The sequence below is a fragment of the Bos indicus genome, chromosome 5 (assembly GCF_029378745.1).
Source record: "Bos indicus isolate NIAB-ARS_2022 breed Sahiwal x Tharparkar chromosome 5, NIAB-ARS_B.indTharparkar_mat_pri_1.0, whole genome shotgun sequence".
Taxonomy (NCBI): Eukaryota; Metazoa; Chordata; class Mammalia; order Artiodactyla; family Bovidae; genus Bos; species Bos indicus.
This window is the reverse complement of record NC_091764.1, coordinates 28,034,510-28,050,251: the sequence shown is the minus strand read 5'-3', so window position 1 is coordinate 28,050,251 and position 15,742 is coordinate 28,034,510. Positions and strand designations below refer to the sequence as shown.

Genomic DNA, 15,742 nt, shown 5'->3' with positions numbered 1-15,742 from the left:
ACAGCTGCTGCTTCTGGGCCTGTTTGCCCTGCACTGAGCGCTGCGCAGATAGAGGCTGCGGAAGAGGGGAGGGAACAAGAGGGGGTGAAGGGGCCCCCGGGAGGAGGCTGAAGGAGTTGGACGATGTAGGGAATCTCAGAGGGAGGGGGGCAGAGGGCGGAGCCAAAATATTTCAGGCTGCTAGCCCCAACGTCTGCCCTTGCTGCTGAGCCTCGTAGGCAGGCGGAGGATCCGGAGTTGTGGGTGGGAAGACAGGTAACTTCTCTCCATCTGCCCACCCCGCATGTCCTTCCCTCGGTGCCCGCTTCTCGTCAGGGGTTCCCCGGCATCCCTCAGCGGCTCCGGGTGGGAGAGGAGCCTCCACCTCCACCCCTCCCCCGGCCGGTCGACGGAGGGTGCCTCGCATCCCGGCTGTGGCCCCGATGGCTCTGGGCCTGGACCCCACGAGACCCCCTGCAGCCCAAGGCCAAGGCCCGCCCCCTCGGGGAGGCGGATGTGGGAGGCTGGAGGCGGGGGCGCGGCCTTGATCCTGGGGCAGGGGCAGCCGAGGGGGAGGCCGCCCTAGGGGGTCTGCCGCTGCGCGCAAGGGAGGGTCCGGCCCTGAGCCCTGGATAGGGGCGAGCCGGCGGCCGTCGGCTAGCTGGGCAATAGGAAACGGTTTATTAGGAGGGAGTGGTGGAGCCGGGCCAGGCAGGAAGACGCTGGAATAAGAAACATTTTTGCTCCGGCCCCTTTCCCAGTCCCCGGAGGCCGCAGCGCCAGCCGCGCGGAGCGAGCCCCTCCCCGGCCCCAGCCCCGCCTGGGGCCGCGCCCGGACCTCGGACCCCGGCCCGCTGTCCAGCGCCCGTCGTGTGACCGCGGCCGCCGCCGGGGAGGGGAGGAGGCCGCCCGCTGCACGTCCGCGCCCCGCCGACCGCAAGGCAGGCCCAGAGGTGAGTCGAAGTCCAGTGAGGGGGGCAGCTGACCCCTACCCCAATGGGCCCTTTGCCACGGCAGATCCCAGAGAGACCCTCAGAGAGGTGGCCGTAGGGTCAGGCCCAGCTCCTCGTAGGGCTAGCTGCCCCTCGCCCTCCGCGAACATCTGCCCATCACCCCACCTAAGACTGCAGCGGATTGGATCGAACCTGAACTGGGATTCAGAAAACTTTGTTCCTGGGGCCACTTAGCTTCGCTGTTTTCCTATCCTCATCCATAAAATGGGCAGAAAGATACCCACCCTGCTTCACTTAGGGAGAAGGGGGTCACATGTCCTTCCAGGCTCCTGGCTTGACCTGGGGGTGGGTGTCCACTTCCAGCGCTGTTGAGCCTCTCCTTGAAGCCCATCTTTCCCAGAGCAGCCCTTGCAGGTCTTGCTACAGGAATCTGACACTCTGGCCCCTTCCCCCAAACCTCAGCTCCAACCCTGTATGGTCGCATAGCCCCCATGCCATGGACTTCTTTCAGGATCCAGGTCAAAGGTGATCCCACTCTTCCTCCAGTCTGGGACCCCAGATTCTCAGTCTGCCCTGGAGGCCAGTGCTGTTATGACCATCTCTGAACTGGTCACCCACCCTCTCTTTTCTTTTCTAAGGACAGGGAGATAGTGGACAATAGCTCTCACCCTCTCTATACGGGCAGCTTCTGGCTAAGTCAGCGTCTGTCTGACATTCCTGACCCCTGACTGTTTATTTGTCTTTTCATCCCATCAGGTAGTTAAAAAACAGCCTCTATTTATTGAGTACTTACTATGTGGACACTTAGGTATAATACATTTTTGTCAAGTAATCCTGGCCGCAACCTAGAACAAGAGGTGTTATTATGTCCATCCTATAGAAGAGGAAAGAGATTCAGATGTGAGTCATTTGTCCAAAGCTCCGTGGATGGTTGGGTTTTTAGTAACTTTTGTTAAGTGCTCATGGCGTACCACTTAGTACACTTATACCTATGAAATGAGCACTATTATAATTTTTTATTATTTATTTGCCTATGTTGGGTCTTAATTGTGGCACATGGGATCTTTTCGTTGAGGCACGTGAACTCGTTGTGGTGGGCTCTAGAGCCCGTGGGCCCAGTAGTTGTGGTGAGTGGACTTAGTTGTTCAGAGGCGTGTGGGATCTTAGTTCCCGGACCAGGGATTGAATCTGTGTCCCCTCCATTGCAAGGCAGATCCTTAGCCGCCGGACCACCAGGAAAGTCTTGAAATGAGCACTGTTATTATTCTCATATTTTCTAGGGGATCTGAAGCTTCGGAAAGGTTAAGGAACTTGCCCTCACTCTCATAGCCCTAAGTGGTAGAAGCAGGATTTGAACCTGGGTCTATATGATCCAGAGACGACAACCTGACCCCTGTGCTACACTGTGCTGCCGTTGCATTCTGTCTGAGATCCTAAACTCCCTACTTGATGCTACATCCCAGTCCAGTACTGTGAAGGGTTAATGAAGTGATGCAGAGGAAAGTGCTTTGTGATGGTAAGGGGCCACCCAGAATGAGCAGTTCAGTCTGGTCTCTGCTGTGTGGATAAGACCTGTTGATGTACACAGAGCAAGGCACTTGCAGCCCCAGGACAGTACTGCTGTGCTGAGAAACTGCTACTCATGGGAGCTCATTAAATCAATCCCCCGGGTGTGCTGGGGAGAAGGAAACTGACCTCCACTTTCTGAGCACACCCCTACTCTGGTTCTCCCCACCTAAGACTAAGGCTATAGCACATAGATGATTTCTAGACAAACGCATATTGGGTGCCAGGTGATGACAACTGCAGTCGGTTAATGCAACCCCCACTTGCTCTTTTTCCTCCTTGAGGGACCTATCTAACACCAAACAACTGCAGAAATTAAATGACCAAGTGAGGATGTATTACCAGCAATTTAAGTTGATCAAGACGCACATGGTGATTCTGGGCAAGAAACCTAACATCCCCCAGCTTCCGTTTCCCTATTAGATTGTCGTGAGGATTAAATGAGATCATCCGTCAAAGTTCAGTACTTAGCACATAAGCAGTACTCAGAGAAGGCTAACTCATTACTAAGAATTTCACAGTGGTTAAGTTAATGTTTTAAATTAGTCTAGCATTTGTGATTTCTGGCTAAAGACTGTGATGCTTCTGTCAGCAGGAGATCATTCAAGAAGTTTTGTTAGGTGGGAAAGGAGTCTTCCAGCCCCCAGGAGTCTGTCTGTTCTGGAGTCAGGTGTCAGGGCGCATTATGCCGGGTCAGCTCTGAGTTGGGACTGATGATCAGCATCCTCCTGTACTGAATCTTACTCTGAGCCCAGTAAAAAATTGGACAGTCACAGCTTTCCTTCACTGCATTCCCAGTTTTAGACCAGAGGCAGATTCTGCAAATGCTGCCAAGCCTTCCCTGCACTGTTCTTGGGCCCCAGAGGCTGGAGATGGCCTGAACAAAGCCTATACCTCACCCTCTCTCTGCAGCATCTCCAAGTCCTCGGCTCCAGTGTTTAGCCTTTTCTGTCCCTTCCCCAGTAGAAGCAGGTGGGGGAGAGGTCCCTGAATGGGAATTAGAATCCCTGCCCTCTGTACTCCACTCCAGCATGGAGTTGAATAGGACCCAGTTCAAAGTGTGGTACCCACACAAACTGATCTGAATTCCCTGGGGAAATTTTTTTAAATGCATATTTCTTACTGGTCCCAATGGACTGAACCAGAATCTGGAGCAGGAGTGAGACCAAAGAGAGTGCATTTCTAATGAAGCACTTGAGATGATTCTGCTGCTTAATAGTGTAGTGAGAGGGTGCACCGGAGCACAGAGAAGGGAAAGCATGGGGAGAGGATTCTAGAAGGATGCTGGCTATCATCCTTATTGTTACCCACGTTTTCCTTCTTGCTTCATCCCCTCTCCTTTAGCTGCTTTCTGAGCAAAGACTGCCAAGGATGGATTCCCGCCCTTACCCCAGTGGGCAAAGCCAGCTTGTCTGGGGTTCCTTCTCCAGCCACCAGCCCCACTGCAGAGTGCTTGCCAGAGTCCCCACTGTATTGCGGGAGGGGCATGAGACAGGAGGTCAGGCAGAGGCTGGGGACACAGCTGCAGCAGACCAGGGCTCCGTTTCCTCCCCCAGCCCTGGGCCTCTGGGGCAGAGGAAGCCCAGGCAGGAAGACCAGAGCTGCCACCAGTCAGTGAGGCCCATGAGGCACCCCCCACCCCCCAGTCATCCTGCCCTCAGAGTCTCAGCATCATGGATCTTCATTTGGCATCATTCTTAGACTAGGGGCCTTCTGCAGCCTATATGGCCCTATGCCCAGCCCTCCAGCCTTACCATGTTACGCCAGAAGACAGTTCTCTTCCCTCATGTCTGCTGCCCCTACCTGGGCATTCCCCAGGCACACACCTGCTACTTGCCACCATTCAGAAAGTTCTTCTTGCTGTCTGACCTCGGTCCTTCTTTCTGCAGCCTCAGCCCTAATCTTTTCATTCTAAGCCTTTGAGAGATGAAGATGGGGGTCACTTCTGAAGCACTAGCTGGTCTGGGACTTGAGATGGGACTATCATAGACCAGAATTACTCCCCTAATAATCCCCACCAAACTTTTGAAAAAATTCAATCTTAACCAACCACAGAAGGTCAAACATTCAATGTCTAAGTATGTTTCACTTCCCTTCCACATCACTGGCCCTACCCCCACTCTTTCCCAGGACCTCAAGGACAGAGAGAAGCAGGGGAGTGGCTCAGAGAGGACATCTTATAGTCTAATGAGGGTGCAGGGAGGTTCCTTAGAGACAGTGCGGCCTGGCACTGTCCAGGCTTGGTATGGCTGATAGAACCCCACAAGCTCAGACATGGGCTGTCACCCCAGATTGGGATATGGAGTAGAAGCAGCACTGGACTGGGAGTCTGGACACCTGGGTTGTACTCCTAGCACTGCCACTGAACCCCATTTGACCTTGGACAAGCCTGCTCTCCTGGCTGAGCCTTGATCCCCATCTTCTCTGAAATAAGGAACTGGGCTCTGTGATTCACAGGGTGTACGAGGATTCCGTCACGGGGGTGTTCCAGCCCCAGGTGGCTCCTGCAGACCCTGTAGCGACTCCAGCCTGCCCTGAGACCATGTCCTGAGCTCCCTGATGTGCGTGACTCCTGCCTGTTCTATCCAGACCCCAATCTAAACAATCTTGATTCCTGTTCCCAGCTTGGCGGGACCCTGAATGGCAGGAAGTGAAGACAGGAGCCTGTTTATGTTTGAGGCAGCCAGGCCTGAGTCGGGGGGGCACTGGGAAAGGGGTGGACAGGGGTGGAGGCTGGGAAGGGGTGGGCAAGGGACAGGGACAGACAGGGGTGGGGGACTGCTGAAGAGATGCTCCTTCTACCCCAGCCCCATGCCCTCTGCGCCCTCCAGTCTGCACTCAGCGGCAGGACAGCTGGGAGTCCCCCAAGCTCTCGGTCACTTAAACATGGCTCCCCACCCTTTACCCCTAACCGGATGGTTTCCATGGGGAAGTGAACCAGGACTTCCCCTGCAGGCCCCGCCCCAAAGCCAGACGCAGGGAGGAGGCCTCCCTGCCTCCCCCCCTACAAAAAAAAAAAAAAAAACTCCCAGCAATTTCCTCTGGGTGGGAGGGACCCACGGTCAGTGGCTGAAAACACTGAGGGGAATCACATTTCATAGATGTTATTGCACCCCTTCTCCTCTCCAGGGATCATGACCTTGAACCTTCCCAGGAGAAGGCTTCTGATGCTACTGATAGCCTTGGGCCTGACCCAGGGTGAGTACTGGGGAAGCAGGTAGGAAACAGAGGCCTGAGGGGATAAAGAAAGGGTTGTCTGGGCTCAGCTCTTGTTGGGCTGAGTCTGAGGAGCTGGGAGGAGAGGGACTGGGGAGACAGGGCTCAGTGAGACTGAGCTCTCAGCTACGCCAACCCTCTTGTACTAGCCTCTTGATCCAAACCAACAGGCTGGAGCTCTTTCAGACTCCAGGGTGGGAACATGTGTATGGGGATTCAGACAGTGGGGCTGTTGGCAGAGGAGGCCTGGGAGAGCTCTTAGCACTGGGGCTGGGGGCCCTGCTGGGCCTGGAACTGGGAGGGGAGGTCCAAGGATCAGGGAGGGGAGAGAAGCCTGGTTCTCAAGGTCGCAGCTGCCCCTGGTGGAGATAAGTCACTGGAGGGAAGGCTGAGGATGGAACTAAAGGACTGGGACCTCAAAGGGCTGGTTTGAGAGCTCAGAAGGGAGGGGGCGGTTGGGCAGACTTTGGGGTTAGGCTCCTCTTGGAGAGCTGGGCCCAGAGTGGCTGAGCTTCCAGTGTGTCCCTCAGGTGACCCCTTGAAACCCTCTCGGGGCCCGCTGGTGACCTGCACGTGTGAGAACCCACACTGCAAGGGGCCTACCTGCCAGGGGTCCTGGTGTACAGTCGTGCTGGTGTGGGAGGATGGACACCTCCGGGAATACCGGGGCTGCGGGAACATGCACCCAGAGGTCTGTAGGGCGCGCCCCACGGAGTTCGTCAACCACTACTGCTGCTACAGCCCCCTATGCAACCACAACGTGTCCCTGACGCTAGAAGGTATGTCTGGCTGCCCCGGAAACCCCTCCCCGGCTTCTCTGACTCTGCCCTCCCTGCCCTGCTTGCCTCTCATGCTCTGGTCTGGAGGGTGGGGGAGGCAGGGCCCCCGGGGTCTGACTGGCAGAGCAGCAAGGTGGGGGGCATCTGGCCTGGTGGAAGCTGGGCCTCAGTATCCCTCTTCCGCCAGCCACCCAGACTGCTCCGGAGCAGCCTCAAGGAGATGGCCAGCTGCCTTTGATCCTGGGCCCCGTGCTGGCCTTTCTAGTGCTTGTGGCCCTGGGTGCCCTGGGCCTGTGGCATGTCCGGCGGAGGAAGGAGAAGCAGCGGGGCGCGAACAGTGAGCTGGGCGAGTCCAGCCTCATCCTGAAGCCATCTGAGCAGGGGGACAGCATGTTGGGGGTGCGGGCCTGGGGGACCTGGGACACCGGGTGGTGGGGGGTAGACAGGAGCCACAGAGTCAGAGGGGGCACAGAGTGGCAGGTGGCTGAGAAAGGCACGTGGCGGGCACTCAGAGATTTGGCGGGGCACTGGGCGGGAGGGGTTTGTGAGTGAGAAGTGTGGTGAGATGAGGCAGTGGGGCCCAGGTTGAGGAGGGAGAAACGGGTTTGGTGGGTGGGGGCTGCCCCTCAGCGGCCTCTCGGTACTCCCAGGACCTCCTGGACAGTGACTGTACCACGGGCAGTGGCTCAGGGCTCCCGTTCCTGGTGCAGAGGACAGTGGCTCGACAGGTCGCCCTGGTGGAGTGTGTGGGTGAGCAGTGGGTGAGCTCAGGGGATGGGGACCAAGTGCTCCCAGTGAGCTTAGAGGGGTGAGGGAGTCACAGGTGGGGCCAGGCCTGGGTCAGAACAGGAATTCTGCCAGTCAGGGAGGGGGTTGGAGATGAGGCAGTGCCTGATCCTTGGCCAGGAGCTGGGGTGGAGCAAGAGGCAAATGGAGGTGGCCTGCCAGAGGTGTGTGGGTCAGAATTCAGTTAAACAGAATCTTCAGAGGTTCTGCAGTCGGAGCCAGGGCAGCAATGTGAGGGGGGCCTCTTCTGAGGGTGACTGTGCCCAAGGGCTCTGTGTGTCCAGTATGTGATCCCCCCTCCCTCCTCCCTGGTTGCTGGATCAGGAAAGGGCCGCTATGGTGAGGTGTGGCGGGGCCTGTGGCATGGTGAGAGCGTAGCCGTCAAGATCTTCTCCTCCAGAGATGAACAGTCCTGGTTCCGGGAGACTGAGATCTACAACACAGTGCTGCTCAGACACGACAACATCCTAGGCAAGCGGGGATGGGGCAGGGAGCGCTGGGCCAGACCCGGGGTTCTCATCGCCTTGCCCCACGACCCCGCCTCTGAACACTGACCTAACCTTGAAGGGCTCCCAGCGGGGCTCGGCCCCAGCTTCTGACTCCAGCTTCCTCTCTGCCCTAAGCCAGACCAGCCTCCACCCCATTCCCAGCTTTGCCCTGACCTCTCCAGCCTGTCTCCCCAGCCCCGACCCTGACTGGTCCAGCCTCCTTCATCCCTAGCCCGGCGGTGAGCCACCTGATCCTCCGCCCACAGGCTTTATCGCCTCGGACATGACTTCCCGCAACTCGAGCACGCAGCTGTGGCTCATCACGCACTACCACGAGCACGGCTCGCTCTACGACTTTCTGCAGAGGCAGACGCTGGAGCCTCAGCTGGCCCTGAAGCTAGCCGTGTCCGCGGCCTGCGGCCTGGCGCACCTGCACGTGGAGATCTTCGGCACGCAGGGCAAACCGGCCATCGCCCACCGCGACCTCAAGAGCCGCAACGTGCTGGTCAAGAGCAACCTGCAGTGCTGCATCGCCGACCTGGGTGAGCGCGGAGGGGCGAGCCCTTGGCAGGGGGTGGAGTCCGTGCGCCCTTCCTCTCCACGCGGTTCTGCCTTCGCCTGTTTGGATGCCTGGCTTCAGTGGCCTGATTGGCGCGTTAAAACTCACAGGGGTGTGGGTGGGTGTGTGTGGAGGTGTAGGGGGGTGTGTCTACACACTGGCGCTTTAAAACTTAGAGACGTGTGTATGTTCTCATCTCACCTCCTGTGTGTGTGTGTGTGTGTGTGTGTGTACACTGATTGGCATTTTAAAACTTGCAGATGTGTGTGTGTGTGTTCTCGTCTCACCTCCACAAGAACCCCACACCCCACCAGCGGCTTGAACACTATTTTCAAGCCCAGACTCCTTCCACCACTTCAGCCAGGCTCCAGGTGTGGGGAGAAAGGGGCAGGGAGCCAGCAATCTGGGTTCTCATCCCGGTTTTGCTGACCACAGCGCTCGCTGTCACCGTGCGTTGGGGTTCAGTTCTGAAATATATGCCTGCCTTGCCTACTCGCATCTCACCGGATTCCTACGCCTAGAGAGCACCACGCAGGCCAAGTATGACAGGGACAGTTATTCTCCCGTGGCTGCTGGCTCCCAGCCCAGCTCAGGGCAGGCTCCATGTGCCAGCCCCTCTGTGTCCTGCCGTCTGTCACCCTCTCACCTCACGCTGGGATTCCAGCCTCCCCAGGGCCGCCCTATCTGTGGGCCTGGGTGAGCAGCAGCAGTGACAGGCCTGGTGCCCACAGGCCTGGCTGTGATGCACTCTCAGGGTAGCGATTACCTGGACATTGGCAACAACCCGCGAGTGGGCACCAAGCGGTACATGGCCCCTGAGGTGCTGGAAGAGCAGATCCGAACCGACTGCTTCGAATCCTACAAGTGGACGGACATCTGGGCCTTTGGCCTGGTGCTGTGGGAGATCACCCGCCGGACCATTGTCAATGGTGAGCCTCCGGCACCCCACTGCACAGGGTGGAGCAGGGGAACAGGGCAGGTGGATACCCAGGCAGACAGGTGGGAGACGGGGCTTCCTGCCACCAGCTGGTGCCCGTGGCCTGAGGGGCTTGTGGTCAGACCTTCCAAATTCCCTTTACTGTCACTCACCAGCTGGTTCAGCTGAGTGACCTTTTCAGGTTCATCTGAGTCTGATTCTGGCTGTGAAATCTTGGGTAATTGATAATAACAGAAGTATTAATAGCAGCTAACGTTTATTGAGTTTCAGTACGTGCCAGATGCCATGCTGTATACATGTATTATCTTATTGAATTGTCCTGTGTGGGCAGGGAGGTGGTATGTTTTAGTGGTTAAGAGCAAGGGTGGGAAATCAGACTCAGTTCCTGATTTTTGCCATGTGCAGAGTACTTTACTTTTCTGTGCCTCAGTTTCCTCATTTGTAAAATGAGAAGAAAAATAATTTCCAGTTGTTGAGATAATCCAAATAAGGTAATCAGGGCAGTATCTGGAACTGTTGTGGAGTTCAGTAAATATTGGTGGCAATTGTTGTTGTAATGACAAATACTTGACACAGCAACACCCCCATTTTACAGATGAGGGGATTGAGGCACAGAATTACAACTGGCTAGAGGCAGCATGGGGGTCTGAAACCAGGCAATTTGACTCTCAGGACCAGTGCTCTTTATTACTGTGCTACTTCCACCCGTTGGTCCTTGTTTCCACAGAAATGAGGGATGTGATAGTGCCTGCACTTCCTGCTTATTGATGCCTTACTGCTACTATTATTATTGGCTGTACTGTGCGGCATGCAGTATCTTAGTTCCCTGACCAGAGATCAAACCAGTGCCCCCTGCCCTGGGAGTGGAGTCTTAACCATTGGACCGCCAAGGAAGTCCCTATTGCCTCATTATTACCATGGGTGCTACAGAGAACTGAAATTTGGAGGGGAGCAGGCACAGGGACCTCATTCTTCATGGTCCCATATAGAGGGCCTGCCCTGTGGCTGGTGCCCTCCCAGTCCTGGGGTGGATGGGACCAGGTAGGGAGGCTGGTCAGTCTTTGTGGAGGCTGTCCACGGAGAGGGGCTGCCAGGAGTCTTGACAGGTTGGGGACCACCCTCTTGCTGGGCTCAGCTTCAGACACAAACTCCAGAGGTTGGGGCTGGTAAAGGGGGCACCTGGAAGCAACTGAGGCCCCTTGGAGCCAGCCACAGGCAGGAAAGGAAGGCTGGAGCAGCCTGGGCTGAAGAGGAGGCTGATTGCAGACTCCTGGGGAGGAGGGAAGCTCTGTCAGCTCCACACAGATTCGCGGCGCATTATAAACACTGTAATCTGGTGTCAGCCCCGGCGCTGATTAAAGGCCCATTAGACACGCTCAGGCCTCTGTGCAGCACTGATTAGGGCTCAAGCAGCACAGGGGCCGGCCTGGACGCCCGCCACGGGGAGCACAGCTGGCTCGGGCTCTCCCGAGGCTGTGGCTGTTCTGTGCGGCTGCAGCCCCCAGCCTCGGGCTGGAAGAAGGGTGGGGCCTAAGGTGCTTTTCTGGGGTCTGGCCTCTTCTGGCCCAGTGACTGCCGCTCCACCAGCATCATCTTCAGAAAGATCCTGCTCAGGATGGCACACTTGGGATGATGAGGGGAGGGGTGCTGCTGGCTGGGAGGGTCAGCAGAGGCCTGTGCCACCCCTGAGACTGGGTGGATGTGATCTGGACCTGGGTAAATCTCCTTCCCTTAGAAGATGTGTTTTCTTCCCCTTCTCCTCATTCTACATCCTCACCCAGCAGTCTGCCTCCCTCCCTTAAGTGTAGCTTGGAGGTCAAGAGCATGGGCTTTGGTAAGACTTCCTAGGCTTAACTCCTAGCTCTGTCACTTACTATCTGTGTGATTTTAGACAAGCTTCTTAACCTCTCGGGCCTGAATCTGGCCTGAATTTCATTGTGTGTGTGTGTGCTAAGTCGCTTCAGTCCTGTCCGACTCTTTGCAACTCCATGGACTGTAGCCCGCCAGGCTCCTCTGTCCATGGGATTCTCCAGGCAAGAATACTGGAGTGGGTTGCCGTGCCCTTCTCCAGGAGATCATCCTGACCCAGGGATCGAACCCAAGTCTCTTAATGTCTCCTGCATTGGCAGATGTGTTCTTTACCACTAGTGTGACTTGGGAGCCCCTTCATTGCTTATAAAGTGGAGCTAATAGTCTTCCTCATCTGATAGGGTTGTTTTGTGAGGATCTAATGCCATGCGGTTAGGACAGTGCCTGCCACATAGTAATTGCTTGGTAAACATTAGATATTTTGGGGCATCTCTGATAGTTGGGGCCTGGAAGCAGTACCCAGACCCTGGGTTAGAGGCAGCTGTGGAAAGACTGGAACAAGGTCTGTCCTACGAATGCAATGTGTTTAATTCTCAACTCTGCCATTACAAGCTGTGTAACCTTGGGCTTAACTTCTCTGAGCATCAGTTTCTTCATCTGTAAAATGGGTCGTCGGGTTGCTGTGAAGACTAACAGGATAATGCATGTAAAGTGTTTATAGCACAATGCCTGGCATATTTGGTAAGTGTAAGATAAATGGCAGTAATTATTGTTTATAAATATATTTATTATATTATGGTGTCCCTCTCAGAGGTAGCATGGGCAGGCAGCTGGCTTCCTGGACCCTGGGACTGAGTGTAGGCAAAGCTCACTTCTGGGTGGTATGGGACCTGTTTGCGGTCCCAAGTGACTGTCCCGTTGTCCTTCATCCCCAGGCATTGTGGAGGACTACCGGCCACCCTTCTATGATGTGGTGCCCAATGACCCCAGCTTTGAGGACATGAAGAAGGTGGTGTGTGTTGACCAGCAGACCCCCACCATCCCCAACCGGCTGGCTGCAGACCCGGTGAGGCCCCTGGGGGTGCTGGGATGGTGTGCGGTGGTGGCTCAGCACTGGGGTTTCTGGGCTGAGGAACTCGTGTCTGGCCTCTGCTTCCCCTGGGTAGGCTCTAGGGGACAGATCCCAGGGGACCTCTCTGGGTACTCCCTCCCACATTCTTGCCTGTGGACCTCCAGAGACCCTCTGGTTATTCTGGGATTTTTTTAGAACATTTCACCTTGCCTGCAAAGACAGAGGTTCTCTGCTATTTTTTGCTGTGAAGTTACTGTTGTTGTTCTTTTTTCTCAAAGCACTCCACATACTTTATATAGAATGCACACATACGTATATATAGGCAAATATAGGCATATACACACTTCTGTACAAACACACACACATGTACATACAGGGACACGCACATGCACACACACGCACACGCTCATAGGTACACGCACATGCACACACTCATAGGTACACGCACATGCACACACTCACAGGTACACACACATGCACACACTCACAAGTACACACACGTGCATGTTGGCCCCATGATGACAGAGAAAAAGACCTTTTGTCTCTCTTGGCACTTTTCTCCTTGTTCCCTGTCACAGTGCCTGGCACGCACTAGGTACTCAAGCAATGTTTATGGAATGAATGACTGAACACTGATATGTGTATACATGTATATATACACAGAGCCATGTACATTTCTGCACAACATTACAGAGCCACAAAAAGCCACTCCTATGCACACACACATACAGTCCCTGCCAGGAACTGGCTTGAGTTCCAAGGCAGAGGTGAGGCTGGCTCACTCTGCGACCACTGAGCTTCCTGGACACAGGCATTTTGAGGGCAGCACCCACCACCCAATCTCCCAGTGTCCACCGGAGCAGGCCAGGGTTGGTGGAGGTGCTGGGAGCCACTGCCTTCTGCAGTGAGGTCTGGCCTCAGAGTGGGGATGTGAGAGTCCCAAGGCCTGAGCTCTCCCCTCTCTTGAGTCTTGGTGGAGCGAGGGTGGGGGTACTCACCAGAGGGTGTCCGTGACAGCCTGAGTTACATCTCTCTTTCCGTCCTGCCTACCTTTCTCTATCCCCTTCTCACTCCACTCCCTTTCTCTTCCATTTTTGTCTTTCTTTTCTCATCCTTGCCCTGTTCCCACTATCTCCCTTTCACCACTGCTGTCTCTCCTCTCCTTTTCGACACTCTCGTTTCCCTCTTCTCGACTTTTCTGTTCACTTGGGCATCCTCCTTGTCTCTTCCTTTCCACGGTCCCTGACCCATGTCTCTGCTTCCTCTCCTCTCCTTCACTCTCCCCCCACCCAGGTCCTCTCAGGCCTGGCTCAGATGATGCGGGAGTGCTGGTACCCCAACCCCTCTGCCCGCCTCACTGCGCTGCGGATCAAGAAGACACTACAGAAACTCAGCAATGGTCTCCAGAAGCCCAAAGTTATTCCCTAGCCATGGGGCTGAAGCCTGACTCCCCTCTGCCTGCAGTGTTTGTGGGGTGGCTGGTGGATGGCAGCCTGCCTGGGTAGCCGTTCTGTGAGTGTGTATGCTGGGGAGGGGGGTGCCCCTCTATGGGCAGCTGTGCCTGTCCGACTCGGCCCCCAGCCCATCCAGCCAAAAATACAGCTGGGCTGAAACCCGATCCCCCACCGTCTGGCCTGCTCCAGGCAGCAGGCTCTCTGCCGCCTGGCTCCCTCCCTACCTGACATGCCCTGGACGCACCCCCTACCACCCTCAGGACAGGATGCAAGAGATCCCAGAGCCACAGTGGTCAATCCAGGGAACCCTCCTGGGCCCAGAGCCTGGACCTGCACTTTACCCCCTGCCCTCCATCAACCCCACTGCCCCACTGGAGCTGCCAGCGTGGCTCAGAGCCCTGTCCAGCCTTCAGCAGACACCCTGCCCTGCCAGGCTTCAGCCTCTGGCCCAAGCCCCAGACACCCAGGGCCCATCAGCTTTTCTTTGTGGGTTTGTATTTCAGCTCTAGGCCACCTTGGGCCCCTGTCTTCTAGACATGACCCACCCCCCCAGCCCCCGCAGCCTCCGCCCCGCAGAGGTGGAGCCTGATCCTCAGCCCCTCCCCCACCCCTTCCTAGCTGACTTATTGTGACATGAAACCCAAGGAGTCTTGCTGTGGGTGTGGCCAGTGGAGAAGTGGCAGGGCAGATGGGCAAGGCCCAGGACTTCCAGAATAAACGAGAGGATGTTGGGGCCAAGCATGGCTGGGGAAAGGCCCATCTGGGAGTCAGAAGACCCAGAGTCTGGTCCGGGTGCTTGCTCTATGCGACAAAAAGGAGGCCCTCCCTGAACCAGGACCTTTGTTTCTTCATCTCTATATCGAAAGGTTTTGTCCTGATGTCCTTAGAAGTTTTTTCAGCTCTAAAGTTCTTTGAAATTTCAGCCTGTGTCAGAACTCTGTTCATCAGTGTCTTGTACTCCTTATGCCCCAGCCCCTGGCAATTTGCAAGATGGAAATTTGAAAATAACTTTATTTGAGGCCAAGAGTATCTGAAATGTTTCCTAGTCTAATTCTGCAAGCTCCAGTTCCTGTCTTAACCGATGCCTCTGGCCATCCTTGGGCTCAGACAACCCTGGGTCGTCTGGCAGGCGAATCAGCCACTCACCTGCTCTGTGGCTTCACCTTCTCTCCCCAGGGCTGAGAGGGTCCGAGGGAGCTTCCTGCAGGGCGTCCAAGGCTCAGAAGAAATCTGGCTCTAACCAACAAGCCTCCAGCACCCAGATTCTTCCCCCACGGGCCCCTGTGTGGCCTTCCTAGTCCCACATGTTTGGCCAGACCCCAGAGTATATGTGTCTAGGAAGAACCTGATGGCTGTAGAGAAACACATGGAAAGTTCACCATTTGGAAATATCAAATTTTTGATGTTCCAGGGCGTATGTCCATGCGCTGAGGAGGTTACCCGAGCCCTCAGTGGGTGGATGGGCTGGAGGGCAGTTGGGTTGGAGGTAGGGCCTAAGGGTTGGGAGGTGAGGCGCGGGGCTCAGGTTAGGGAACACGACAGCCCCAAACTTGGAAAGACCTGGTCTTGCATCCCTCGGCCCTGGGATGGCATGGAGAAGGACCCTCAGTTCTCTACAGGAGGTGAAGGAAACAGCCTCCTCCCCTCCTACTGGAAATGCCCCAGCACAGCCTCCCTGGTCAGCTTCTCGAGCGTTCCTTCCACCATCAGAGCAGCACTTTCCCAGGCTGCCTCCCAGCATTGTGCAAGGCCCAGAGGAGAAGCAGGAAGTGAAACTGGGTGAAACAGAAAGCTGCATGAACCTGCCAGGTTCCCACAACATCGCAGGATACTTTGCTTCCTGGCAGAGTCATGTCTTCTGGGTCACTGGAACCCACCTAGACCAGGAATCCCCCTGAAGGATTTTATCTGTACTGGATTTGGGGGGCAAAAAGTCTCCTTAGGCTCCAAGCCAGAGACTGAAGGCAGCAGCTCCCCAAAGGGTGGAAAATCCCTAAGAAGAGAAAGTCTGAGGCAGGAGGCCAAGTGATGGGGGAGGGTTGAGAGAAGGGGCCAGAGTTGGGAGAACAGCTATGGCCAGAGTAGGAGACATTGGTGAAAGAAGTCTGCATAAGGCTGCTGAGTTCAGGATGGTGTTCCAGGCC

General features: G+C 55.9%; 1 protein-coding gene across 3 annotated transcripts; it reads left to right on the top strand.

The window, feature by feature from the left end:
- Nucleotides 1-583: 583 nt before the first annotated feature.
- On the top strand, nt 584-14,520 carry ACVRL1 (activin A receptor like type 1). Of its 3 annotated transcripts, none has more exons than XM_019960526.2 (10): nt 584-932; nt 5,628-5,696; nt 6,245-6,493; nt 6,681-6,892; nt 7,144-7,243; nt 7,604-7,750; nt 8,034-8,309; nt 9,058-9,255; nt 12,008-12,138; nt 13,438-14,520. In XM_019960526.2, exons 2-10 carry the CDS (start codon nt 5,633-5,635, stop codon nt 13,570-13,572), a joined length of 1,512 nt encoding a protein of 503 aa, XP_019816085.2. In that variant the 5' UTR covers nt 584-932; nt 5,628-5,632; the 3' UTR covers nt 13,573-14,520. The 3 variants fall into 3 exon arrangements, with proteins under 3 accessions (XP_019816085.2, XP_070645161.1, XP_070645160.1); XM_070789060.1 differs by lacking the exon at nt 584-932 and adding an exon at nt 5,041-5,059; XM_070789059.1 differs by lacking the exon at nt 584-932 and having other exon boundaries at nt 5,550-5,696.
- Nucleotides 14,521-15,742: the final 1,222 nt, after the last annotated feature.

What these genes read in the sequence shown, in the direction of transcription:
- ACVRL1 (XM_070789059.1), top strand. Translation starts at nt 5,600, where the DNA reads ATGTTATTGCACCCCTTCTCCTCTCCAGGGATCATGACCTTGAACCTT. An exon ending in CGCCCTGGTGGAGTGTGTGG is followed by an intron (nt 7,244 to 7,603) that starts GTGAGCAGTGGG and finishes TTGCTGGATCAG; the next exon opens with GAAAGGGCCGCTATGGTGAG. An exon ending in ACCGGCTGGCTGCAGACCCG is followed by an intron (nt 12,139 to 13,437) that starts GTGAGGCCCCTG and finishes CCCCCCACCCAG; the next exon opens with GTCCTCTCAGGCCTGGCTCA.